The sequence below is a fragment of the Podarcis melisellensis genome, assembly GCF_964234715.1.
Source record: "Podarcis melisellensis genome assembly, chromosome: 10".
Classification (NCBI taxonomy): domain Eukaryota; kingdom Metazoa; phylum Chordata; class Lepidosauria; order Squamata; family Lacertidae; genus Podarcis; species Podarcis melisellensis.
In genome coordinates, this window is record NC_138542.1 from 57,498,849 (window position 1) to 57,525,747 (window position 26,899).

At 43.9% G+C, this 26,899-nt stretch overlaps 1 protein-coding gene across 1 annotated transcript in view; it reads right to left on the minus strand.

Annotated features, from left to right (window-relative positions):
- Nucleotides 1-475: 475 nt before the first annotated feature.
- Nucleotides 476-26,899, minus strand: part of LOC309378631 (sodium- and chloride-dependent betaine transporter-like) — a 48,977-nt gene continuing 22,553 nt past the window's right edge. The window contains exons 8-15 of the mRNA XM_081927093.1: nucleotides 25,183-25,286; nucleotides 23,962-24,086; nucleotides 22,851-22,963; nucleotides 20,608-20,745; nucleotides 18,279-18,381; nucleotides 11,839-11,939; nucleotides 11,064-11,234; nucleotides 476-2,904 (exon numbers count right to left, since the gene is read on the minus strand). Coding sequence (XP_081783219.1) covers nucleotides 2,758-2,904; nucleotides 11,064-11,234; nucleotides 11,839-11,939; nucleotides 18,279-18,381; nucleotides 20,608-20,745; nucleotides 22,851-22,963; nucleotides 23,962-24,086; nucleotides 25,183-25,286 — 1,002 coding nt within the window. The 3' untranslated portion in view covers nucleotides 476-2,757. The remainder of the gene's footprint in view (nucleotides 2,905-11,063; nucleotides 11,235-11,838; nucleotides 11,940-18,278; nucleotides 18,382-20,607; nucleotides 20,746-22,850; nucleotides 22,964-23,961; nucleotides 24,087-25,182; nucleotides 25,287-26,899) is intronic.

The window sequence follows — 26,899 nt, forward strand, 5'->3', positions numbered from 1 at the left end:
TTAGCCAATGATGCATTCCCCGGTTTGGAACAATCGGAATAGGAAGAATCTTTATTTGCATCGGCCACTAGCCAGAGCAATAAAACAAAACAAAATGTACTAAAGATAGAGGTAAAAACGTAACTATACAAAATACATTTTGGAGGTTTACAACAATGATCATCTTGATCTGCTAAAAGAAAGGACACGGTAGCAATGGTTGAGTGACCCAGCATGGACAATAATAGAGGGGTAATAACCTCACTCCTCAAATCTTTATAAAGAGTGCAAGCCAGAAGCACATGAGTCACTGACTCTATACTGCCACCTCCACATGGACATAACCATTTTTCCAGTGGAATTTTTTGAAATCAACCCTCAAGTACAGCCGAAGGCAGTACAGTGGTACCTCGGGTTAAGTACTTAATTCGTTCCGGAGGTCCGTACTTAACCTGAAACTGTTCTTAACCTGAAGCACCAACCTGGGATGACAAGAGTTAGATGGCTTTTTATGGACATTCAAGTTGCTGATGAACAGCTTGGAATTAGGAATAACTTCTGCTGGTGGAAAAAAAAACCCTGACAGATAAAACTCTGATGAGCGCATCATTTCTATGGGCTGTATTCAGTGTTTTCTGTCCACTAGCACAAGGGTACTTGTGCAAGTGGGTGGCTGAGTTTTAATGTTATGCAACAGAAGAATCTCTGCAACAGTTGTGCTGGCAGAAACTTGTTCCATACGAGACTGCACAGTCTATTGTACAACAAAGTTACCAGCATTACGCATTCTCTCCTGCATCAGTGCTCCATTGTGCAACACATTTTCCCTGTGAAACAAGTATACCACTAAGAGACTTCAACTTAGTGCTGCATTGGGTCAAACTACCGTCTACAAACAGATCCTATGAACATTTGAAGAGACTGTCCTAGGTAAGTGTGCATAAGTTTAGCCATAGCAGAACAAGAAACAGGCAGCTGTTCTGGGTCATTGTGGGACATCTGAATGGTGACTCACAGACCCATATACCTGACATGAGGGCCAAAGGTAGGTGTTAGTGCTGGTGTGCCCTGCCAGGCACTGGGCTCTCAACAACTGGCCAAGGAGTTCCAAGTGCTGAAATGGACCCTGGCTCCACATCTGTCTCCTGTTGACATTCGTGGTGTATGATTTGACCATTTCAGGACCGGCCTTTCTATTACTGAGACAGCATACCTTGCCCAATCTAGGGGTGGAGGTGAAATTTGGCTCCACTTGCATTTTAAGCCAAGTTTATGTAATTCACACTCCTTGAAGCAATAGGCAAACTGAGATGCAATAAACCTTTAACTCTTTTGCTCTTCTCCAAAATTCTGCAAGGAATACAAAGGAAACACAATGCAAATATGGGAGAGAAGGGTTGGAATCAATGGCTTATCGTTTGAGGGCTGAAAGCAACAACAGCAGCAATTACTGATCATACTCAATGGATTTCTGAACATGGGACAAATAAACAAACACAGGCAATTTCCACTCCTGTTTCCATTTTTGTCAGAATTCTCCAACATCCCTAGCTGCAGCCACAACATTCACAATGCAAAAAGAGTTCCCTCTTGGTGTTTAGGATATTGAATTGACCTTGGTTAGCAGTGAACATTTACACAAGAAATAAATGAAAGCAAACCGGGACTCTGTGCACAGAAATTGATTTTCTAGCTTGTTGCGTCTTCCATTTCCCTCCCACCCCCACTACCTCTTATTTTGTGCCACAGACCATATGCCAACCTCTGTATCACAAATGCTAAGCTAGCATCATGCGGTCAGAGACTTCAGCTTTGTTATCTCCTATACGATCCAGACTGTCCTGCACTTCTAATGCAGTTTTGGCATTTACTTATATGGCAGTTGCATTCAACTTGCATTTCTCAGGTTTTCCCAGCAACTCAAGGATGTACACAGAGCTGAATCAAACAATGGATATTCAAGCTGAAATACTGTCTGCCTGCTCCATTTCCTTTCTGCACTAGTCTCTTCTCAAAGGGGGAGAAAAGAGAAAGATCTTAAGTGGCTTTGACATGCTCTTTTTCTGACAAACTCATCTTGCTTCCAATTTATCGCCTTTCCCCCCTCCAGGGCCTCCTGCGTAATGGGAGAGGCTGAGTGATCAAGCTCTGGTTTCTACATCCAAATGAGGATTGTTGCCACTCTTCTTAAGATAAAAACGAAAAAAGGAATCTCACCTACAGCAGAGATCTTTGTGAATTTTAAATTTAAAAACAACGCAACAGTAATCCACCAAATTTGCTACAATTCCTGCAGTTAGGTCATGCAGATATGGCTGAAGATTCAGGTGTTCAAGGAACGTGAAATGTTTTTGCCAGGGAGTTAAGCCAGCAGTGGAAGAAACTTTCAGGAAGTCACTGGGAACTTGAACTGGCTAGCTTTATTCACTGTCTTTTCCAACATCTTGCTGCTAATTTATTTCTTATAAATGGGGAGAAGTGTATAGCACAGTGGTTAAAGCACCTGTGTTGCATGCACAATATGCCAGGTTCAGTCCCCTAGCACTGCCAGTAAACAGGAATTCAGGTTTCCTCTGGACCCTTCACAGACAATTTTTCACCTGTACAGTGACTGTTCCATTGGCCCTATTCCAGTCTGTATGCTAAGTAAATGCAAAGGGAAGAAGGTGCTGGCATCTTAAGAGACCCTGAGCAGCAACTCATCCCAGATGTAAGCAGAAGACAAAAGAAATAAGGAGAGATGTCCCCAGAAGGTAAAGAAGTTCTTCCCTGGGAGGTCTAGAAGTTGGTTTCCTTCTCTGTGGTGATGAGCACATCCTTGCATGGATGTTGACCTCCTGGCTTGAAGTACTGTCCAGATAAGGCAATCAGGTGCTTCTTGGGCTGGGGCAAGTCCTCTGCTGCAGAAGTGAGCTGGCGTAACCGCTGTAGAAAGACAAGCAGGGAGCAGACAATGTAGCCGTCAATATAGCTGTTAGACAGACAACCACTCAATAGCCATCTGTATCCATTGCTTTGGGCAAAGACATTCCATGAGCAAATCCATTGTACTTTCTAATGCATGATTATTGGAAGACACATCTAAAAGAGCAGAAGGGAAACAACGTAACATTCTGATCCATTTTGCCTTTAGGCTCACTTTTTGTCAACATGTGGTAGAGCCCAATAAACATTCAGCAGTGCTTACAGATGAGTGGATAGGTAGTGTGGTTGGCACAGGTTTGGGGAGAACAGCAAAGCATCCTGGGACACCTCAAAGTGTGATCCTCCAGGCCTCTCTATCTGGTCATTGGGACACTCCCTAGGTCACACCTCCTCAGCCACACCCCTCTCCCCCAGCCACACCCCACAGTGGAGTGTTTTTGCCTGGCTGGAATGTGTCCTCAAACTCTGATAGTGCTTCTTGTTTGTCTGGATGAATGACAGAACGGTGTGAGTTAGTAGGTGATTCCCCTGGAGGAGAATGCAGCTGCAGACAAGGTCACAGGCCCTTTAAAACAATGCAAACAGCTCTGCCAAGAGGACAGAGGCATTTGAAAGACAGGCCCTGCTAGCCTTTTTATAGCTTTGTTAGCTGAGACATCTTGCCAACTCAAGTAGCAGGGCCCCATGGGAGCTGACCAGGGTCCTGACTCGCCTCGTTTCAGACATGACTCACTGGATGAAATTCTAAAATTCATTGCCACGTCCTCCGTGCGCCCCAACCCGCAGCAGAACAATATACTAATCCGTCTTATTTCAGCATTAGATTCAGTAGGCCAGAGCAGTATCTCTGCTTGTGATAATGGACAGCTTCAACTACCCTTATGTTAACCAAGTAAATATATGTTTGGCTTGAAATACAGGTTGGCTGTGTTTCAGTTGCTTTTGATTTCAGAAAGTGCATAGCGATAGATGGACTTCAAATGCAACCTGAATCAAATTTCTCCCCTATGCTACTTGCAGCTGGTGATGATGGTAATGGTGACCTCTTGGTGGGTGTGCTGGGACAAGGTTGGGAGAGGGGTGGAATGGCAGCAGCCCCACAGATACATTCTCACCTGGAGTACCCCTGATCTCACTCTCTTGCCTTGCCCCATCTTGACAAGTGCAAAGCTGCCAATGGAGGGATGCTTCCGCCTCCACCCACCAGCCTCACAAGCCTCCGCTGGCTGTGCTGAACCTTCTTAAGCTTCACGTTTTTCAGGCTGCTGCACTGCCTGCCTTTCCTCCAGAGCAAGCCCTCGAACAGCTTATTTGTAACCATCATTTCAAGCAGTAGCAGTTCACTCCAGCCATCAATTTAAGGAGCAGGGGACTCCTATGCTCACTGCAATGCCAATGCAGATTAGCCGCCCCAAAATGGAATACAGAAATGCTGAATCACTTAATACAGTGCCATTTTTTTTCAGTCCCATGGAGTTGCTTTCTCTTTTTGATAAAATGCTCAAGATCTGGCCCAATCTGGTGCCATGGCAAGAGCACCCACTTATTATTAATACTAGTAATATTAATATCCCGCCTTTTGCTCAGACCGAGACTCAAGGTGCCACACAGACATATAGGAAGTACCTGTCTAAAACAATAGCGGAAATTAACAGCACCCTTCACATCCTTAAACTAAAAGCATGCGCTAGCATAGGTCAGTTAAATGTCAGGATTTGCATCTGGGAGTTTTGCAAAGTTAATTAACCTTGGCACTTCACAATTTCAGGACTGGGTACATTGCTCTGATTCATGAAGCACTGGTTAACCCAGCTGCTGTGAGCAACATGAGGCCTCGAAGCTTGTGATGAAGCCTTAAGAATCTCAGTTCTCATTTTTTGTGTTTTTGTTTAATGAAGTCTCTAGCCCTCAGGATCGCTGAGAGGAGTTTGAAAAATATGATGGCAGGAAAGTACATATGCCTGCCTGTTCCTATCGTTACTGGAATCCCAGAAGCAAGAAGAAATGCTTTCATTTTTGAAAGTGTTTCCTGGAGTTAATTAGTTACTCTGATGTTTCTACAAAAGCCTTCTAAACATTATAAATCTAGAATTCTTCATGTGAGCAGAAGGCACCAAATCAGAATGATATGTCAGCAAGGGAGTGGGCTGTTAAATCAAAGGTTTTTTTATCATTTAATTTTTCAAAACTTTTCAAAGACAAGAAGAAATTCACGGAAATGCAGCTTGCTGCAAAGTGTGTAGGTTGTTGTTGTTTTAAATCACTTCTGGGATTGACTCAATGTATGAGGCCCCTTCCTCCTCCCAAACCCATGTCAAAAAAAGTGACTTTCAGTAACGCCAACGTGGTGCACACTTTATAGCATAAAGTAGGAGGAAAGTAGCAGAAAGGATGTAGCTCAATTGTAGGGCAACTGCTTGGCTTGCAGAAGGTCCCAAGCCCAATCACTGGTGCTGCCAGGTATGGATGGGAAAGATTCCTGTCTGAAACCCTGGAGAGACATCGCCAGTCCGTATAGGGAAGACTAAATTAGATTGAGCAATGGTTCGATTCAGTAAAAGGCAGTGTCCAACAACCTGTTCTCACAATGTCCAGCCAGACGCTTCTGGGAAACCCACAAGCAGGTTACTGGACCCCCCTCCATCTGCTCGCAGATTTTGCAACACAGCTTTTGTGGGGGGGGGGGAATATGTATTTCACATAAATATGCCTATTTTGCATTGGAAAACATTGCAAATGTGTGTTTTATGTACAAAGCACATATAAAACGTGCACAATTTCAATGTTGGCTTTGCATGCGTTCTTTAAAAAAATACTCCACATTAAATGGGAACATTAAATGCAGCAAAACTGCATGCAGATGGAATTCGCCTATTTAGTCCACTCCTAGCTGTAAACACTCTGGAGAAAGTGTTGGTTTGAAAATGCTGTAAATAAACGAATAAAGCAATAGCAGGAGCTAATCAGCCAGCCTAGGCTTCTCCAAGATGGTTCCACTTCTCTACTTGGTCAAATGCAGCTCTGCAGGCCTCTTTTCCTAGTCCTCAGGATTCCCCCGAAGCCACAGCCACTTCCCTGGCCATGCCCCTCATGGCCCCCTGGTATGCACTCTCCTCAAGTGCTTTTGCCTAGCTGGAATATGTCCTTGTACTATTATGATGCCATTTGCTTGTCTGGATGGAGAGTAATATGTGTCTATATAGGAAGGTAGAAACATCTGACTTCTGCATGGGTGGAATGTCGCCTCCTGTAAGAATCCCATCCATTGCACCGCCCACTATTGCCTCTAGCCCCGCCCACAACTGGAATGATGCCTGCAAGGGCGGGGGGAGATATCCCCTGCCAAATATAAATGGCACTTGGGTTTCTCACTAGTTCTTCACTGCCTGTATTTTCACAGCTGGTCCATATTTCCCTAGGAGATTTTCTTCAAATCTGAATCTATCATGTGACAAAGCACAAAGAGAGGTTCTGATGCCCCCCATGACCAGGTGAATAGTGCTATAAACACTGGATATGTGTTTCTATTTGAATTGGTGGCTGTTCTTCACAATGACCTTCTCAATGTCATTTATTGTTAAAAGAATTGTTATGACAACTCTGTTCTCATCCGGTTGTACTTTAAGAATTGCATTTTTTTGTTTCGTTTTTACTATTTTTCTAAGCTACTTGAATGATAGAAGAAAATATTAGCTTTCCTGTTATGCAATCCAGTTAATATCAGAAATTAAGCTTGAAGGGCAAAACTGGTGCTGTTCTTGCTTTTCTGGGTTTCCTAAAGGCCTGGATTTCATTTCTGGTGGAATTAAGTAACTTGGCAAACCAGATCATCTTGCTGCTAGGATGTTTTGCACTGGGGTTTTTAAAAAGATAATAATATTTGTTTTGTTTTACCTAATTAAAAGTTGTGCAAGAATTGCTCTGAACCAAATGATTTTTTTTTAAAAAAACCCCACAAATCTTTATTATTTTAATTTTATTAAAACAGAAAGTGGGGAGAGTTGATATTTGTTCCATTTGTATATATTTAATTGTTCTGATTTGTAATGTTTTCCCCATCTGTGCATGCTAACTATATTCAGTGGTATTTGTTATGGCCTTTGGCTACGACAATAAACTGAAATCAACAAGGCAATCCAGTACAAATGGTTTAATGCTGTCTATTTCTTGGGTTATTGGTGCTGTGGTTTCTTTTTATTGTCTTAAGCTGATTCCACACCAGAGCCCTTTGATGCTGCTCAGGCATTGCTGTTCCACAGCCAGCTGGAACAGAGGCTGATTCAAAGAGCCAGAGCATCGTGGGGCAAAATGCATATGACAGAGACATAAAGACACATTGTGTGGAGGTGTTTGTGTATTAATGCTTGAAGACTCCAAGCCCAGATGGGTGAGCTGAAGTGCTTGATTTTAAAGGAAAGGATAGATGATATAGTGAGCACAGCAGAAACCTGGGGGAATAGCGACAGAAACAGTGGGGGGCTCTTATCTTGAGATAAAAGTCTATAGGAAGAACAAGGGAGGGCATAATGAAGGAGACACCAATATGTATGTCAAAGACCTACAAGCTAAAAAAAAAAAACCCAAAAGGGCAGACACATCCACATACTCACTGTGCATGGTGATACCTGGAGCAAAGAGTAAGTTAGTACTGGGAACATACAGTCGTACCTTGGAAGTCGAACAAAATCCATTCTGGAAGTCCGTTCGACTTTCAGAATGTTCAAAAACTGAAGTGTGGTTTCTGATTGGCTGCTAGAAGCTCCTGCAGCCAATCAGAAGCTGCAGAAGCCCCGTCGGACGTCCGGTTTCCAAAAATAGTTTGCAAACCGGAACAGTCACTTCTGGGTTTGAGGCGTTCAGGAGCCAAAACGTTTGGGAACTAAGTTTCTCAACTTTCAAGGTACGACTGCACTAAATGTCCAGAATTATCCTGAGATGCTGAATGAAACTAATGAAGCATCCATAAGAGGAAATGCAACAATGGCCCAATACCTTCACATAGACTGGTAAATGTTAGTTCACATAAACAAAGAGGTAACATTGCTAGATAGCCTAAATGACTATGCCCTAGAACTGAGGAAAAGCAACCCTAGACTTAAAGTTACATGGTGCCTCTGGTTGCTCTTTGATGGTAAAAGGACAGCAGAGACCTATTTCTTATCTTAGTGGTGTGGTCTCACAGCACTAAGATTGCAGGTGCTGCTTGAACTTTGACAATTTATTGTCGAAAAGAAGTTAGAAGCTTATCTCTGATCTTAGAGCTGCAGTGTTCAGTGCTAAGAGCGAAGATAATAAATGTCTTATCTCCATCCCTGATGTCAGGTGAATGACAGGTAGGTGTGGTTTGCCCAACATGGCCTGGCAGGCCAATTCAGAGGCCTGGTGGCCCTAGTAAGACCCTTGACCCAGAGGTCTCCTATGCCTGGGTTAGTAAGACAGACCTTACCCTTACAGAAGCCTTGCTGGTTTTGCTTCAGCAAGTCTCATTTTTCTGTGTGCTTGGTAATTCTATATTTATGCTTTCCACCCAGAACAGATGTTAAGGTAACTGACCTGTAACTTCCCAAATTCCACTCTGGATCCTGCCCCCACCTTGAAATGGAGTTATATTGGCCACTTTCTGGTCCTTGTTGTGTAGAAGAGAGAATTTCAGCAGCTGTAACTTGCCAGGTAGCTACACTTGCACTCCTCTTTTGTAGCTAGCCAGTAAATCAACGTCTCCATAATAAGTGTGTAAATTAAGAATTGTCAATTTCACATGGTTTTTACTTTCTGGAAATCACTAAGGCTACAGTCCTAACCCCATTTGCCAGGGAGTGGTCCTCACTGAATTCAAAAGGACTTACTTCTGTGCTGTTAGAGTGTTGCAAGGAGAAAAGAGGCTCAGAAACCTATTAAATTACGGCAATTATTATTATTCCTTTTGAGTACGATCCTCAACAATGGAGACATTCACATCGCTAAGCTCGTCATGTTATGACTTGAAGACAGGAAAGTACTGCATATTGAAGACAACACATTTAAAGATCATTTAAAGATCTTACAGTAAATACCTCAGTCGCAGTGAATTGAAACCTCCAGAGAACAAAGAATATTCCTTTTCATTCCACTTTGACCGTATGAGGCATGCTGTGTCAACACAGTTGACTGGAAATGGTGCAGCTGTCTTCAAAGGTGTTAAAGGCAACATCAAGGTAGAACCAAATTGTCTCCTGAAAACACACCTTCGCTTTCCCTCTCCAAACAAAAAGTTGTCCACCTGTCAAAAACTCCACTAGCAATTCACTCCCTGTCAACAAGTGAGCCTCATCCCTCGTTCCCCTTCAGGTAGGTGCCCTCCTCATCACACACAAGAAAAAGGGTCATTGTACTACATGTAGCTGTGGATACACCCAACTGGAAACAGTGAAGTCTTTTTATAATGCAATATTTCTGATCTTTCCTTCCCACTGCATATTTTTTCATTTGTTTGTGCCCTTTGCCTCATCTGTGTGTTTTCCTCAAGGCTCCCCTTCCTTTTCTTCCCTGTCCAGGGCTTTGCCTCACAACTTGTCCACCTGAGGTGGACATTAAATCAGCGCCGGCATACAGCCTGTCATTCCTCATTATGTTAGAATCCCTAGTCAGTAAACAAGGGCCTGCGGGCACAACATCACCTTCCCGGAGGTCAGAGCATTAGGAAGGGCACCCTCCGCAAAGTTCATTCTCTTCAGTGCTAGTGTGTGAGATTTCCCAGCCACTTGTCACTGCGACTTAAATTGCTTCACCAGGAAACACGCAGTCGCACCACCCAACGAGGTGTGCGCCTAGAAGATTGCATTTCATCCTTTTCAAATTATCTGCCATTCCAAAAGCTGCAGTTTCCAGCAAGCCTACAACAATGAACTTGCACCAAAAATGCACAAGATTAAAAGTCAACAGCTCGATTTAGACATCACATCAAACTGTGGTTTGTATGAAGCATTGTTTTAGAACCCCAGAACAAGCTGAAAGGGTCCAAATTGGGGTGAGGGAACTTTCTTCTATTGAAGGCCTCATTCTCTCTGCAGTGGTCTGCCAGGGATTTCATGCTAGTGGTGGGAGGAGATAACACCAGAGGCAGGCAGGGCTGCCCCTTCTCTATCTTTCTGCCACCTCTTCCCCACTCCATTTACCTTCCCTCCCACTTCCTGCCAACAGGTAGCTGGGGACTAGACAGATCATTCTTGCCAGAGTTATGAACTGATCACCTGCAGAGAGCTTTCCCCTCTCATCTTTCCATCACTCTGCTAATTTTGACTCCCTTCTCCATTTTTCCTCTCCCAGGGCTCAGGGCTGCATAAAATTAGGTCAAGGTCTGCAGGTTGTCCACCCCTGTTCCAAATTTGCAAGTAACTTCTTGGTTGCTCTCATCTGCTCAGCACTCCAACCTTTAGAGCTGTAATTTGTCAGTTCAGACACCACATCAAACCATAGCTGTGACAAACCCTGGTTTGCCAACTGACTTCAAACCACGGTCTCTGATTTGAGTTTGCCAATCAGATTTTAATAACTTGACCTTTAGCATGCTCTTGTTATATTGACTGGGGTTTTTAACAGCCTTGGGGTGTTGAAGGTGGGTTAAACATTTATTAAAGAAATAAATAACATCAACATCACAAAGCACAAACAATCATCTGTCCATTCACACATTACCCAAAAACAGAGTAAACATTCCTAAACCATAGTTTGGCATGATTCCTGCTGTTGTATAGGGGTCTTCCTTTATCCAAACAGATTGGCCATTACCTTGATGTAACAGTCCAACAAGGGCCTTGCATAAGGCTCTTGGTCTGCCATAATCCAATGTATGGTGGCAATCTGTTGTTCATGGGGAACTGCATACATATCAAGCCAAGTATGCTTTTAAATATGCTATTAAGTTTATAAAAAAGGAATGCCTGCAATTAAGCAGAGTTCAGGGTTAGGTCCTCTGAAATAACCAGAGCATTGCTTCATGGCTTAGGATGTCACTAAGACACAATTATTTTGAGACACAGCAAACCAAGGCCATTCTGACTTTCTGTACTACAACGAAAATCACCGAAGCTGCCAGTTTCACATCTTGCAAGCCAGTCAACAGCCCTACCCAATAGCAAACCAAAGTTCTGTGACCTTAGAAATGCCTCACTTTCTTTTACCTCTTTTAATGATCCTTTGGTTTTCAGGAGGATGAACACAGCATACAATGGGATGCAGATAATAGAGGACAGTGCCATCAACCAGCCCACAGCAATACCCCATGGCGGATATTCGTATACTTTGTTATACATGAGCGGTGCGTACCTAATGAGCGAAAACAGGAAGGTGGCCTGAAGAAGACAAAAGCAGAAAGCATGACTGCTATGCTAAGTGCAATGAGAAGATAACTCTGGAAAAGAGCTGTATACTGATATTTATAACTTGATACTTTGTAGCAGAATGATTTAAGCTGTGGAGAGGTAGACAACCCACACTGAACTTGAGTCATGGTAGCCCATGGAGAGGTGGTTGTGAAGATCCTCTTAGGCTGCCCTTCCTGACCAGATGGTGTGGACTACAATTCCCAGCTAGTATGGCCAATAAGCAGGGGTAATGGGGGCCTTCTGGGAGAAGTGAGGTTACAGGAAACCAGGCAGAGGGCCTTCTTGGTAGTGGCACCCTCCCTGTGGAATGCCCTCCCATCAGTTGTCAAGAAAATAAACAACTATCTGCCTTTTAGAAGACATCTGAAGGCAGCCATGTTTAGGGTAGTTTTTAATGTTTGAAGTTTTATTCTGTTATTAGTATTCTGAACTACATTGTTACTTCAGCAACACTCCAACAGAAGAACAAGAAGTTCTTTACTGCAACCCTCATAGAAAGTTCAATGTTTCATCCTCATTCAGAGAGATATTAATGACCTAAAACACAGCACAAAAGATACAATCTACCTACCAGACAAACTCCAGGTGTGAGAAAGAGCCAGCACACTTTAACCAAGGGCCATGGTCGGTAGCCAATCATATCCTCGATGTTGTCATAGAAACGGTCTGCTCCTTGATGCCCACAAAGAAAGAGAAGGATGGTTTTTTAAAAAATCAACATAAATCCATAATATTATGAACCAGATGACACCGATTAACTTGGTTATACACACACACACACACACACATCCAGACAATCATCAGCTCTGTAGTTTATTTGTATGTTTCCATTCCCTCTTTTCTCCAAATAGATCTGGGCAACCGAACAACAACCGTATCAAGAGACCATTTTGTCAACTTCATGGCTGACTGGGGTTTTGAAGCTGGGTTTCCTATATCTCAACCATCACTAGCCCAGGGATGGGGACCACCTCCAGATGCTGTTGAACACTAACTCCCATCATCCCTGAGAATGGGTCTTGCTTGCTGGGGGAAGTTGGGAGTCCCCATCATATTCAGAGGGCCACAAACTCCTCATCCCTGTTCTAACAACTTCACTTCATTACCAGAGATGAAGTAAACTAAGAAGATCTTGCTGTTATGAATAAGATTAAATGGTGTATTCATATCATTATGTTTTTATACGTGTTGGAAGCCTCCCAGAGTGGCCGGGGCAACCCAGCCAGACGGGTAGGTTATAAATAATAAAATTATTGTTATTGTTGTTAGACCATTTTTTAATGAATTGAAGGGAGACCTGAAAACTTCTATAGTTCTTTGGAATGCAAACATAGTTCTGTTAGAAGTAACCCTTTTTTGGTGATTTACAAGGCATTTTATTTATTGTCTTCTCGTATCTTATCTTCAGAGTTAAAATGTTTTATTGTTCTTTTTCATCTTTAGGCATAATGCTGTTTTATGTTCCATAAAAATAGCAGTTGTTGTTCTTATACGGTTGGCCGGTTTTAGTGGTGTCTTATCTGTTTAGTCATAAGGAGTGCTGGGTCTGGTGATTTTTATAAGCTGGGCTGGGGGGGGGGGGGACACCGTCTGAAGATTGGATTAATCTTTAGAGGTAGGGTGAAATTCTAAGAACTGTTGAGGTGGGGTGTTATGAGATGGCCAAGGATTCCCCCCATCCTTTTTAACCCAAAAGAACGCCTTCAAACCAGAGTTTGGCCACTCTCAGCAAGAGGGCCATATTTCTTGGACAAGGTTCTTACAGGGTATGACAGACTGCTTCCTTCATGGATGTGGGGAAGATCTGCCAGTATCTAGTTCAGGACATTCCCAACCAGAAGCCACAGCTCTGCCACCATTCTCTGACTCAGGGGATGAGTCCTTTGCAGTACCTCTGTCTCTGCTGCCTTGAGGACTACAGAATGAGGTGATTCCCCTTTAACAACTCCTGCAAGGCAAGGCCTACCACACTCCCATTTTTTCTGCTCACATAAGGCTTTGTGTGGCATCAACTCCCTGCAGAGGCAACACCTACAGTTGCTACTGGCTTTCAGAGCTGTCCAAGGTCCTGTTCTTACCTGCCCACATTTCACTGCCTGCTTCCACTATGAGTCTCCACCTCCCGTGGCTCTGGACATTAGGCATCCCTGGATTGCCTAAAAACCTGTACAATGGTCCTTCTTGCCAGAAGAGAGTGAGCATTGCACAGTTGCCTAGGCAACCCAGGGATGCTTACCTAGCTTCTGCGGCAGTGACATGAAGAGACAAAATGGCCCTCTATTGCCTAGGTGATTGTACAATGCTCACTCTCTACCAGTGACAGCAAGCATTGCCCAACCATCTGGGCAATGCAGGGATATTTGCCTAAATTTCTGGTGTTAGGCTGGAGCAGAGCACTAGAAGTCTTCCTGTGCTGTGGGTATTATTATTATTATTATTATTATTATTATTATTATTATTATTCACTTATAGGGCACCTAATGTTTTCTAAGGGCTGTACATATATGAAAAGATAAGGCATGTTTCCCTTAAAAATCACAATCTAATAGATATTACAGAAAAGAGGAGGAAATGTAGTTAGAAGAGGAAGCAGGGGTGCTGGGTCCCAGTCAATCTTGATGGCCTGGCTAGTGACAGAGACCAGAGTATGGCTCCGTTCATCTCTACAATCCTGGGGCAGTCACTGAGCCACCACAACCCAACCCTGGCCATGGTACACTGCTGCATTTCACTCCCAACAAAAACCCAATCCTCCACATTTTACACCAAATCTGTGGGTGATACTTAAACCCAGCGGTACTTTATTCAGATCTATGGATGAATGTGTGGAGGTCAGGAACTGGAACTGTAGGCTCAGGCCTGCTCCCTGCTCTGTGAACATTTGAAATAGAGTATCACAAAACATTAGCCATAACTTGTCCCGCTTGTAGCACCGTTGAAGTTAATACTAGTTTTTAAATTTCAGGGTCAAACAAGCAGCAAGTGCCATCTCTCTGTTTTCATCTTCAGGCTCTGACTGAGCAAACAAGGAATCATATTCCAAAGCCCGTAGCATTTAGACAGAAATGAAAGAGTTGCATTTAATTAAAAAGTTACTTCTGGAGCTGGGATTCAGAGTCAAAGGTCCAAGTGCCTGATCCCAAGTGGCTCAGTCTCTCTGTGAATCACAGCAAGTAAACCACTGGCAAGTCACTATGAAACCTTCTCCACACCCCAATGCACATATGCTTGCTGTGACATCAGGGAAGATTAGCGAATTGGGATGCAAGCAACATCAGAAGTCAAGGATGACTTATTATGAGATACTGAGATACAACTTTTTACAAAAAGCAGACATTTTGCTAGTTCAGGGGAATGGTAATCTAGTGGGTGGGGAAACATTTTAGATAAGTAAAAAGTGAGTAACAGCAGCGATTTGGGACATATTCACCAACACTGCTCATCTGGTAGAGCATGAGATTCTTAATCTCAGGATAGTGGGTTTGAGTCCCATGTTAGGCGAAAGGTTCCTGCCTTGCAGGGGGTTGGACTAGATGACTCACATGGTCCCTTCCAACTCTGCAATTCTATGATTCTATGACTATGATAGCATTGTTAAAGCTTTCTTTACTCGTCTGCCTCCTTGCAGAAATGCTGCACTGCAAAGGTTTCAGCCCAACCCATCAAAGGCAAAGGGTGATGTAGTAGAAAGCAATGGAACCTGACACGAATGGATTTACTGAGTCCTTGAACGGGGAGGTTGGCATGCTCTATATTTCAAAATGATGATGGAAAAAAATTAATCAGGCTTAAGGAGTCATCAGTTCAGTCAGCCTGCGCTGCTTTCCGGCAAAAGTGGAAGCTGGAAGAAGGATGTGGCACAGCCTCCCCACCCCCGGTCATCTATTCAAAAAGATTATGTACACTGCCGTAGAGAAGGGCCTTGAATAACTCCTTAGGGAGAGCTTTGTTTAAGTAAATGGAGGTGTTCGCTGTTATCCTGGACAACCTAAAGCACACAAGCTGAAATACGGTCACAAAGCAGCAGGCCATGAAAGCAGCATGCGCCGTGTGTCAAATAGCTTCTTGGTCCCTGGTCATCCCAGCAACTACCACGCAACAAGGTGCTCCCCATGCCCCCAAGAAATGGTCAGTGCTCCACCTCTGTACCATAGTATATCTTCAGCCTGCTCCTGATTGCTCACCGGGCATAGGTGTCCAACTTGCAACGCCTCTGCCCAAATACAGTGGTTCCTCGGGTTACGTACTTAATCCATTCTGGAGCTCTGTTCTTAACCTGAAACTGTTCTTAACCTGAAGCACTACTTTAGCTAATGGGGCCTCCTGCTGCCGTCGCACCGCCGGAGCCCGATTTCTGTTCTTATCCTGAAGCAAGGTTCTTAACCCGAGGTACTATTTCTGGGTTAGCGGAGTCTGTAACCGGAAGCGTATGTAACCTGAAGCGTATGTAACCTGAGGTACCACTGTACTAGCATAACCATACTTAGCATTTTAATAGCACATCTCAGGCATTCTGAACACGCACCCTCTCCGCCTATTATTGCAGTATCCTTTATAACAGTTCTGAATCAAAGGCCAGAAATATTATTACCCACTCACTCTGAATATTGCAGAGAAAAGCTGAGGGAACTGCATATTACCCTAATCTTAATGCGATCTTGCAAGTTTGCAACTGGGTAAGATCCGAAGGGGGTGGGAATATCCCATTTCACAGCTTCCACTCTTTGCCACACCAATTCTGCCTATCCGAATTTGTCTGTGTGCTTGTGCAAGAAAGATACATTTATTGGAAATTATTAGAGACAGGCCATGGATTCATTTCAAGGCCACACAGAAAATTTCCCTGAGCATTCTTTCACCCAGTGCCAAACCTGGTTATCTAAGATTCCAACAGCTTAAACCCGAATTATTCTCCAGCAGGAGAAGATCTCTTTCTGAACAAGTAATCTTGGGGTCATATACACTGGCGCTGTTCAGAAAATGCTCCCTGGGCTGTGTTATTATTCCAATCTTTTTAAAACATGCATGGTGTGTGTGAGAGAGAAAGAGAGGGAGGGAGGGAGGGAGGGAGGGAGGGAGGGAGGGAGGGAGGGAGGGAGGGAAGGAAAGAGAGAGAAGACTCCCATCTAGACTCTTACTTTTGGCAACTGCAACAGCAACCAAAAGTTGGCTGGAAGTGGCATACTCCTTTCACAGAAATAAAGCCATATGCAGGAAATCCTCAAATCTTTGTCACGATGTCTGCTTGACAGGCAGAAGGAAAGCTGCCAGGCTGTGTGGGTGGCACCATCATGGCTGCCAACAGGCAAGTCTGAAACATGTGTCTTTATTTACGGTGTTTGCTGTAAACCTTTGCAGCATAAGCAAAGCAGATCTGGGCTGCCAAACTACATATCCTCAGGTGGAGAGAGGGCAAGAGGAGCAATAATCCCTGGGCACAAGTTGCCCGTTTACCTACATGGTATTTCATGCCAACATAGAGTGAGGTTCTGGGATGGGGGAGGAAAGAGATTTAGAATGGAGTGCATATAATTAGGAATTTGAGCTTGCACACAGGAAATCAGGGAATCCTTCCTAAGCCTTTCCAGAAATAGTGTTCTGTCACCAAAAGAACTATGTGTCCAGTATACCTGAAGGAGCGTATCCACCCCCATTGTTCTGCCCAGACACTGAGGTCCAGCAGTTCCCCCACTGCGAGAAGCCAAGTTACAGGGTACCAGGTAGAGGGCCTTCTCAGTAGTGGCACACGCCCTGTGGAACGCCCTCCCACCAGATGTCAAAGAGAAAAACAACTACCAGACTTTTAGAAAACATCTGAAGGCAGCCCTGTTTAGAGAAGCTTTTAATGTTTAATAGGTTATTGTATTTTAATATTCTGTTGGAAGCTGCCAAGAGTGGCTGGGGAGGCCCAACCAGATGGGCGGGGTATAAATAATAAATTATTATTATTATTATTATTATTATTATTATTATTATTATTATTATTATTAGTCTTCCAACAAGTCCCTCGTTTGCAGAAGGAGTTGCTGGGATGTTAACACTGGGATAGTTCAGGATGGGCAACTGGCATAACAAGAGAGCACACCAGTCAAATATTGAAATTAACCAGCAGGAAAAGCAAATAAACCTATTTTAGATGTATACCTAAACATGTCACACGAATGAGATAAGCATGTGTTGAGAAATACACTTGTCATGCAGGTCAAGAATGTGATAACTACCTGCCCCAAGGGGCACACCTTAGGATTGGGGTGTGGAGACAACAACCAGGGGAAAGAAAGACGTAACATCTTACAAGGACCGGAAGAAACACCATGGACAGAATAACTTCCACGCACACTGGAAGAACAAGGATATTGTCTGAGTTCCTCACTTGTAGTTTTATAAATCATTTAATGTGTCAACACGAATCGAAGTTATTAATATTGCAGTTGTTGTATAAAGGATTATTATTATGACTGGAAGATTATGGAAATTAATAAGATTTTGGAATGCAGAAATAAAGCAAATAATCAAACCATCAGTTCTAGCATGCGGGGGGCCACGTTATCTAAATTATATAATTCGGCACTCAAACAATTGGTATTAATAATTGCTTTATACATTAGCATTGTTATAATGAGGCTATTATTGGATTGTAATTGAAAACTAATAAAAAATATTATTATTATTTTTAAAAAGGAAATTCAGGTTTGCTCCTAATTGGCAGAGGAGAGATCAGGAGAAGAGAAAGTTTAAACTTCCCCCTCCCCTCTCCCTGCTGATTGGAGGGAAAGATCCTTGCAGTAGAGAAGGAGGGCCCTTTTCAGATGCTGTTTTCACTAAGACATGCATTTTTGTGCACATTTTGGGGTTGGAAAAATGTATTGCAAAATTCACTGAAGTGTGATTTTCAAAGGACAGTTGCAGCTCAATTCACACATCATTTCAGGAAGTGCAAACTGCGGATATATATGCCTTAAAATGTGAACCCAAACCAAATTTCTCCCCAATCCCAGAACTTCTACATACCATAAACCCATCCAATGCAGACGACTTCAAAGATAGCGAGGAAAAGCAGGCATGTCCCACTGGCTGCATAATAATCAAACAGCTGGAAGATGTACATTCCACCCTGCAAGAGGCACAAAGGGGAAAAGGAAGACCATTTGCAAACAACTAGAGCAAAATGGCTGAAGAAGCCAACAAACTGGTGAGCTATATTGTTGTTGTTTAGTCGTTTAGTCGTGTCCAACTCTTCGTGAGCCCATGGACCAGAGCATGCCAGGCACTCCTGTCTTCCACTGCCTCCCGCAGTTTAATGAAACTCATGCTGGTAGCTTCGAGAACACTGTCCAACCATCTCATCCTCTGTCGTCCCCTTCTCCTTGTGCCCTCCATCTTTCCCAACAATAGGGTCTTTTCCAGGGAGTCTTCTCTTCTCATGAGGTGGCCAAAGTCTTGGAGCCTCAGCTTCACAATCTGTCCTTCCAGTGAGCACTCAGGGTTGATTTCCTTAAGAATGGATAGGTTTGATCTTCTTGCAGTCCATGGGACTCTCAAGAGTCTCCTCCAGCACCATAATTCAAAAACATCAATTCTTCGGCGATCAGCCTTCTTTATGGTCCAGCTCTCACTTCCATACATCACTACTGGGAAAACCATAGCTTTTACTATACGGACCTTTGTTGGCAAGGTAATGTCTCTACTTTTTAAGATCCTGTCTAGGTTTGTCATTGCTTTTCTCCCAATTTCATGGCTGCTGTCACCTATATTAGTATGGTGTTAAGAAGCACAGAAGAACTCACCTTGCTATTAAAAAAATCTGTCAAGCAAACCCACCTAAATGCCTCCTCACTGTGGCAGGGTGTTGTCAAAATACCTTGCAGCAGGGATCTGTAGCCTTTCAGATGTTGGTGGACTCCAGCTCCCATCAGCCCAGCCCACATGGCCGGTGCTTAAGGATGCTGGGAGTTGTAGTCCAGCAACAATTGGAGAGCACCAGGTTCTCCCTTCCTGGATTACAGGTCTTAGTGAAAGAGGATCACAGTCCTTCTCATTTCCTACATTCCACAGAATGCCTACACATTTTTGCAATTCCACAAGGCGGAGGGACTTGATGTTGTGCACATCCACCTGGAAAATAGAATGATTCGTGAGCCTCTGGGGCAAGTTCCCAATACTCCATGGAATAGGGGCCTGAAAGAGGAAATGGAACGAGACTCCTACGCTCTTCTGCTGCTGAGAACACGCCTGACCTTTGGTGCCAGCTTTGGGTTCCTTGCACAGATGGTACATGTATGTTCTCTAAGGTGGGCCATTTGAGGGCTTGATGCAAAGAAGAAGAAGAAGAAGAAGAAGAAGAAGAAGAAGAAGAAGAAGAAGAAGAAGAAGAAGAAGAAGAGGAAGAGGAAGAGGGGGAGGAGGAGTTTGGATTTGATATCCTGCTTTATCACTATCCGAAGGAGTCTCAAAGCGGCTAACATTCTCCTTTCCCTTCCTCCCCCACAACAAACAGACTCTGAATCCTCACATAGTACAGATGTGCCTCATATTTCTCCATCATTTCACAGTGGAAATGGGGACACTTGCCTCTGGGGTCCCTTGTGTGACACCAGCACTCTCAAACCTTCACCAAGGCCCCCAGCCTCTCCTCTCACAATGAATGGAGACTTGGGGGGGGGGTTATTGCTTGCCTGGGTGGAGGATGGGTTTGCGTGAAGAAACCAATAACTTCTGTGTGGCTGGATATGTAGCCTAATGTACAAAGATAAAAATCGTATTTGTTGTTCCACCCACTTTTGCCTCCAGAAAATGACCTTTGAAGGAACACAGCTCTCAGGCTGAAAATAGTTCTCCACCCCTGGTTCAAAAGGCAGCCCAGAGACAAAACCAGGAGGAAAAGAGGGGTAGTGATTTATTTGGGTCAGGCACCAAAAGACATGGACTTTCACTGGGAGAAAGGATATATATACAGTCATACCTTGGATCTCAAATGCCTTGGCTCCCGAACAAATCGGCTCCTGAACAATCAAAACCATGAGTGTTCCAGTTTTTGAATGATTTTTGGAAGCTTCCACGACTTCCAATTGGCTGCAGGAGCTTCCTGCAGCCAATCAGAAGCCACGCTTCAGTTTTTGAACATTTTGGAAGTCAACCAGACTCCCGGAACACATTCCGTTTGACTTCCAAAATACAACTGTATAGCATATGGAAATGCAAATTGCATTGCAGCTTCTTCTAACCATTTATGTGAGCTTAGAGTGCTGGATAACAATGATTGTATGGCATTGTGTGGTTGATAGGGCAGATGTTATTTCCAAACGCCTCTTCTGCCCTCCCACTGAGCTCTGCTTCTCACCTCAGTGACCAGTAGCAAGCCAATCAAGTAGCAGATCACTGCAATGCCCAGGATCAGCATCTCCCGACGTCCTTTCTTACGGAAGATGTCCGGGAACAAGTCAACAATGGCTGTCACCAAGCTCTCAACACAGACAAACTATGGAAGAAATAGTCGTATCAGGAAATACCACGTTCCAGAGCTCCCCTTCCTCGGTCCTCCCTCTCCTCCAATTTCCTTGTCAGTGTTCACTCTTAGCCAGGAATAGGCAAACTCCGACCCTCCAGATGTTTGGGACTACAATTCCCATCTTCCCTAGCTTAACAGGACCAGTGGTCAGGGATGATGGGAATTGTAGTGTCAAACATCTGGAGGGCCAGAGTTTGCCTATGCCTGCTCTTAGCCATAACTTATTGTAGCCATAACCCGGTCATGCATATCTCCCAGCACATGCAGGACTGGACTTGAGATACACTGCTGGAAATCAACCCCACTCTGCCACACACAGTGTTTGCAATGGCATGCCTCTCGTGGCCTGAATCCTTCCATGTGGGTGTGTGCGTGACTGCCTTGGCACAAGTCAAAGTGGCTGCAAGCCAAAACTTCCCCTTGCCCCTGGGGAGGGTTTGTAACTTAGCGATGGGAGAACATTTTTTCTGCATGCAGAAGACCTGCGGTTAATTCTTGGCAGCTCCAGTTAAAAGGCTCAGAAGATACCTCCATGCAAGACCCTAGAAAGACTGTGCCAGTCACCATAGAGAGTACTACATTAGATGGGCCGTCATATCTCTCTCTCTCTCTCTCTCTCTCTCTCTCTCTCTCTCTCTCTGTGTGTGTGTGTGTGTGTGTGTGTGTGTGTAGATCTATAAATAGTGGTCACCATGCATTGTAATGGATGCATGTTAGTATATCCTTAGTTAGCCAATTCAACTGCTTTTTCTTCTCTAGACTGGTGACTGGGAGCAGCCGCTGAGACCACATAACACCAGTCTTCAAAGACCTACATTCAAAGTGTTGGTGCTGACCTTTAAAGCCCTAAACGGCCTCAGCCAAGTATACCTGAAGGAGCGTCTCCACCCCCATCATTCTGCCCGGACACTGAGGACCAGCTCCAAGGGCCTTCTGGTGGTTCCCTCACTGTGAAAAGCAAAGTTACAGGGAACCAGGCAGAGGGCCTTCTCGGTAGTGGCGCCCGCCCTGTGGAATGCCCTCCCACCAGTTGTCAAAGAAATAAACAACTATCTGACATTTAGAAGACATCCGAAGGCAGCCCTGTTTAAGGAAGTTTTTAATGACTGATGTTTTAATGCATTTTTAATCTTTTGTTGCTGGCCGCCCAGAGTGGCTGGGGAAACCCAGCCAGATGGGCAGGGTAGAAATAATAAATTGTTGGTGTTGTTGTTGTTATCTCTCCCCACCTCATAATATTTAACCATGTAATTGGGAAATGACGTTTCATTTGGGAAACCAAAAAGGTGGTGGTGGGGAAAATGGATACAACAAGAAGGAAGTTTGCATTTGTGTTAGCAAAATCTGTGGATCGTGAAGGCTCACCTGGCACCTTCATTACCTGTCTTTAGGCTCCAGGCAAAAACATTTCTCTATAACCAGGCCTTTGGCTGATTAACATTCTATGGCCTTTTAAATGTGTTTGTGAGAGGGGGTTATTGGTGGTGGTTTGTGGGTTAAACCACAGACCCTAGGGCTTGCTGATCAGAAGGTCGGCAGTTCAAATCCCCACAACAGGGTGAGCTCCTGCTGCTCAGTCCCTGCTCCTGCCAACCTAGCAGTTCGAAAGCACGTCAAAGTGCAAGTAGATAAATAGGTACCGCTCCAGCGGGAAGGTAAACGGTGTTTCCGTGCACTGCTCTGGTTTGCCAGAAGCAGCTCAGTCATGCTCCCTCAGCCTATAGAGCGAGATGAGAGCTCCGCAACCCCAGAGTCGGTCACGACTGGACCTAATGGCCAGGGGTCCCTTTACCTATGTATTTTTATGTTGTGAACTTCCCTGTGATCTTTGGGTGAAGGGAAGTATAAAAATTTAATTAATTAACCAGTTAATTAATTAATAATGCACATCTGATGCAGGTCGAAGTGACAGCTTCCCACATCTTTTCACCAATCTATACAACAAAATTAATGCTTATCATTTATTTGTGTCGCTCCTTTTTTCCAGATACCATTTAATAGGTTTCCCCCCTGCAAGATACTATTACAGACATACCACCCCCAAACTCAGGAAAATGATAAATATTTTTCCATACTTGACTGTCCAGTCCCAAGAAGATCAGCATAAGGAAGAACAAGCAGGCCCAGATCTGAGACACAGGCATCATGGTGACAGCTTTTGGGTAGGCAATAAATGCTAAGCCAGGACCTACCAATTGAGCAGAAACAGGTGCACTGAAGTTTCACTAACCCAATAGATAAACTGGGTTGATCTAGACACATCTACATCTATCATGAGGTGTCTTTCCATGTACAACAAGGTGGTGGGAAAGGGCCAGATTCAACTACCCCATTCAGCTGTCAGAAGTTGCAATTTTTTTTAACCTCCTTTAGTGTCATAGTGGGACCTACAACAAAAGCTTCCAGGTTCTGGGATCCCATCCACTCAGTTCTGGCCCTCTCATTCCCAACAGTCAGTCTGGATTCCACACCCTCTAAACATGCTCAGTCCATCCCATCAGGGTGGGGGTCTATTATTCCTCCCCACATCTATTTTACCTTCATAACAACCCCACCAAGTAGGTTAGGTTTAGAGCTTCCTGGTGGAGTGAGGTCTTCCCATTGTCTCGATGGTCTCAGTCAGTGGATTTAACTAGCTCTCATAATGATCCATAACTGAGCTACTTTTCATATAAGCCAGGTATTGCACAATAATACAGAATGGATCACATGTTCTAGGAATTTTTGCAGGGCATGAATGCAATCTTGGCTCTGAGAAGTGAGTGGCATGAAGATATGCATTATTCCACTCTGTTTATGTCCTGATATGTAATGTCAGCTGGTTCTGGCCAAAGAACAAACTCAGAACATCAACAGTTTTAGAGGCAATAAAAAATGTTTTCCACCCATAGTCCTAATAACTTTTATGCATCTCTTCAGGCTTGGGAAGGGCCATAGCTCAGTGGTAGAACATCTGCTTTGCATGCAAAAGGTCCTGGGTTCAAACCCCAGCATTTCAAGGTAGGGTTGGGAATGCCCCCTGCCTGAAGTCCTGGAGAGCCACTGCTGATCATTGTGGACAATACTGAGCTAGATGGACCTATGGGCTCAGTATATGGCAGCTTCCTGTTCATAGTTCCATTCTTAAGACCCCAAGCCATGCTTTATATTTCACCAGTCCCTTTGTTGCAGTCCCTGCATGCTCACCTGATTCAGCCACATATGAGACGGGCACACCCTGTTCATGCGCCATGAAGCCCAACACGGAGAAGATGGCAAAGCCAGCCACAAAACTGGTGGCACTATTCAGGAAGCAGAGCATAAAGCAATCCCTGCCGGGGCAAAACGAAGGTGAGTGGGTTACAACTGGAGGATGTGCCTGTCCTTTGCACCACCAGGCTGGAGCTTGTGCATTAAAGGCTTGTGCATTAAATTAAATTAAAGCCCCCCCTCCACCTTTTATCCCAGAATTTGAGCTCTTGACCTACCAGTACTCATTAGCAGAGCGAACAGTTTGCAAGGCAGAAGATCTTACATTCAAGCCCTCACATCTCCTGATAGGTCTCCAAGAGACCTTTGCTGAGGAGGTTGGAGTATGGTTCCTGGTCTCGTCATAGTCAACAGTGTTATGACTTTATATATGGCGGGTGTGGGTGTGTACTCTCTCTCTCTCTCACACACACACACACAGAGAGAGAGAGAGAGAGAGAGAGAGAGGGAGAGAGAGAGAGGGAGAGAGAGGCCATCAGTCCAAAAAACCCCACATCCCAAAAGCAACCATTAAATTATTGTTAGCTGCATGTCCTCACAAAATTAATCCAGGTCATTACTTTATTTACATTACTTATGAAGAGCCTTTGTAGTCTGCCCTTCACCTCAGTGGATCCCAGAGCTTAGTACAAAATGGAGAAGATATAAAATCACATAAGGCACAATAATAAATCATCAATAAACAATAAGAGCAGCTAAAATAACAGAACAGGCTAACCAACTATCAACTAAATGATAACCACTGCAAATGCAGAGGCAAAGAGACAAGCCTTTAATTGGCACCAAAATTATACGTTGATTTTTATGGGGAGGGTATTCTCCAAGTGGCTCACAAGTCTCACTGCGAATGAGATTGGTTGAATCATGATGAGCATATTGGGGGTGGGGTGCGATGAAATAATTTGGACAACTCAAAAGGAAGCATCATGAGTAGAGGAAAATCCATGTCCAAAACCTTGGTGGGGTGAAAAATTCTACTCCAGTCATGGAATTTGGAACTGCTTGCTGCAGAATCCCAAGGGAGTCTGATCACAGTGAAGCACAGCTGAGCAGGGTTGCAATATTCCCCAAAGTGAAAATCTGGACAAAGTTTTTGAGTTTTTTGTTTGTTTACTTTTTGTCAAAGTAGCTGAGATTTTTTGGGGAGCATCTCCTTACCTGTAGCAATTGTTGTTGTACTTGTTGTAGCTGCCCAAAGCTATGAGGCACCCCTGGCAGATGGCATAAGAGAAGAAGATCTGAGTGCCCGCGTCCATCCATACCTAGAGCAAAGCAAAGGGGAATCATTTCTAGATTCAGAAAGCAAACAATCACAGTCTGGCAGACAGGGCATCATTTGAGATGCCAGGCACAAATCCTGCATCTGTGTCAACTGCCGTGCTTAGGTGACGTCTTTTATGCCCATGTGACAATTGCTGCTTTGGCAACAGAGTGGGAGAAGCCCTATTAACTTTCTTGTGTTAAACGTGCATTCTTGACCTTTGTAATGTTTTATTTTGAAATCTTTAAGGTAATATTTCAGTTTCTTGCTTATTACACTGCTTTGAATGCACACTTTATATCCAACTTTCTTTGGTGATGTTTTATTCTGGGATGTTTTATTTGATGGTTTAAGGTTTTTTTAAAAACAACAACAACATATAAAGCGGTATATAAATGAGATGACTAAAGATGAAGATGCATCACCTGTCATTTCCATCATGCTATACATTTAGCTGAGCATAGGAACAGAGGAATCTCTCAACTTCAGTTTCTCTCACTTTGTTCTCTTCCCTACTTTATGCTTCGTTTACTCCATTTCTGCATTTGCACATTTTCCTACAAAACATTCACAAGAAAATTCATGTGCATTTGTGTGCAGAATTCTCCTCCTAATATGTGATTTTTTTGTATACAATTTTGCACAATATATGCATTTCTGGAAACTTCCTCCTCTAATGCAATGTAGTGTGTATGTGTGCTTTATTTTCATTAATATATGTACTTTAGGGCACACTTTGGGGTTGAGAACAGTATTGCAAACTTCAGGGAAGTGAAAAAATCACTGTTTTTCATATACAGTAGTATCTTGGTTCTCGGACTTAATCCGTTCCGGGAGTCCGTTCGACTCCCAAAACTGTTCAAAAACCAAGGCACAGCTTCCAATCGGCTGCAGGAGCTTCCTGTACTCAAGCGGAAGCTGCGTCGGACTTTCAGCTTCTGAAAATCGTTCATAAACCAGAACACTTACTTCCAGGTTTGCGACATTTGGGAGCCGATTTGTTCAACAACTAAGCCGTTCGAGAAATGTGAGTTAGGTAAAGGTAAAGGTAAAGGAACCCCTGACCATTAGGTCCAGTCGTGACCGACTCTGGGGTTGCGGCGCTCATCTCGCTTTATTGACCGAGGGAGCCGGTGTACAGTTTCCGGGTCATGTGACCAGCATGACTAAGCCGCTTCTGGCAAACCAGAGCAGCGCACGGAAACGCCGTTTACCTTCCCGTTGGAGCGGTACCTATTTATCTACTTGCACTTTGACATGCTTTCAAACTGCTAGGTTGGCAGGAGCAGGTACCGAGCAACGGAAACTCACCCCATCGCAGGGATTCGAACCGCCGACCTTCTGATCGGCAAGTCCTAGGCTCTGTGGTTTAACCCACAGCACCACCCACATCCCGTGAGTTATATAGGTTGGTACAAAAATGCGAACCCTTGAGTCTTGAAAGGGTTGGTCCCCCATATTCTGTCTCATTCATTTCCACTTGGCCTAGGAGGGCAGGGCCCTAAATGATGCCAGCTGCAGTCTGTTTCTACGAAATGTTTTGCGTTGTTGGCTAATAATTGCTACAATTGCTAATACTACCATATTTATGAAGCATGTCTGATATATTTATGT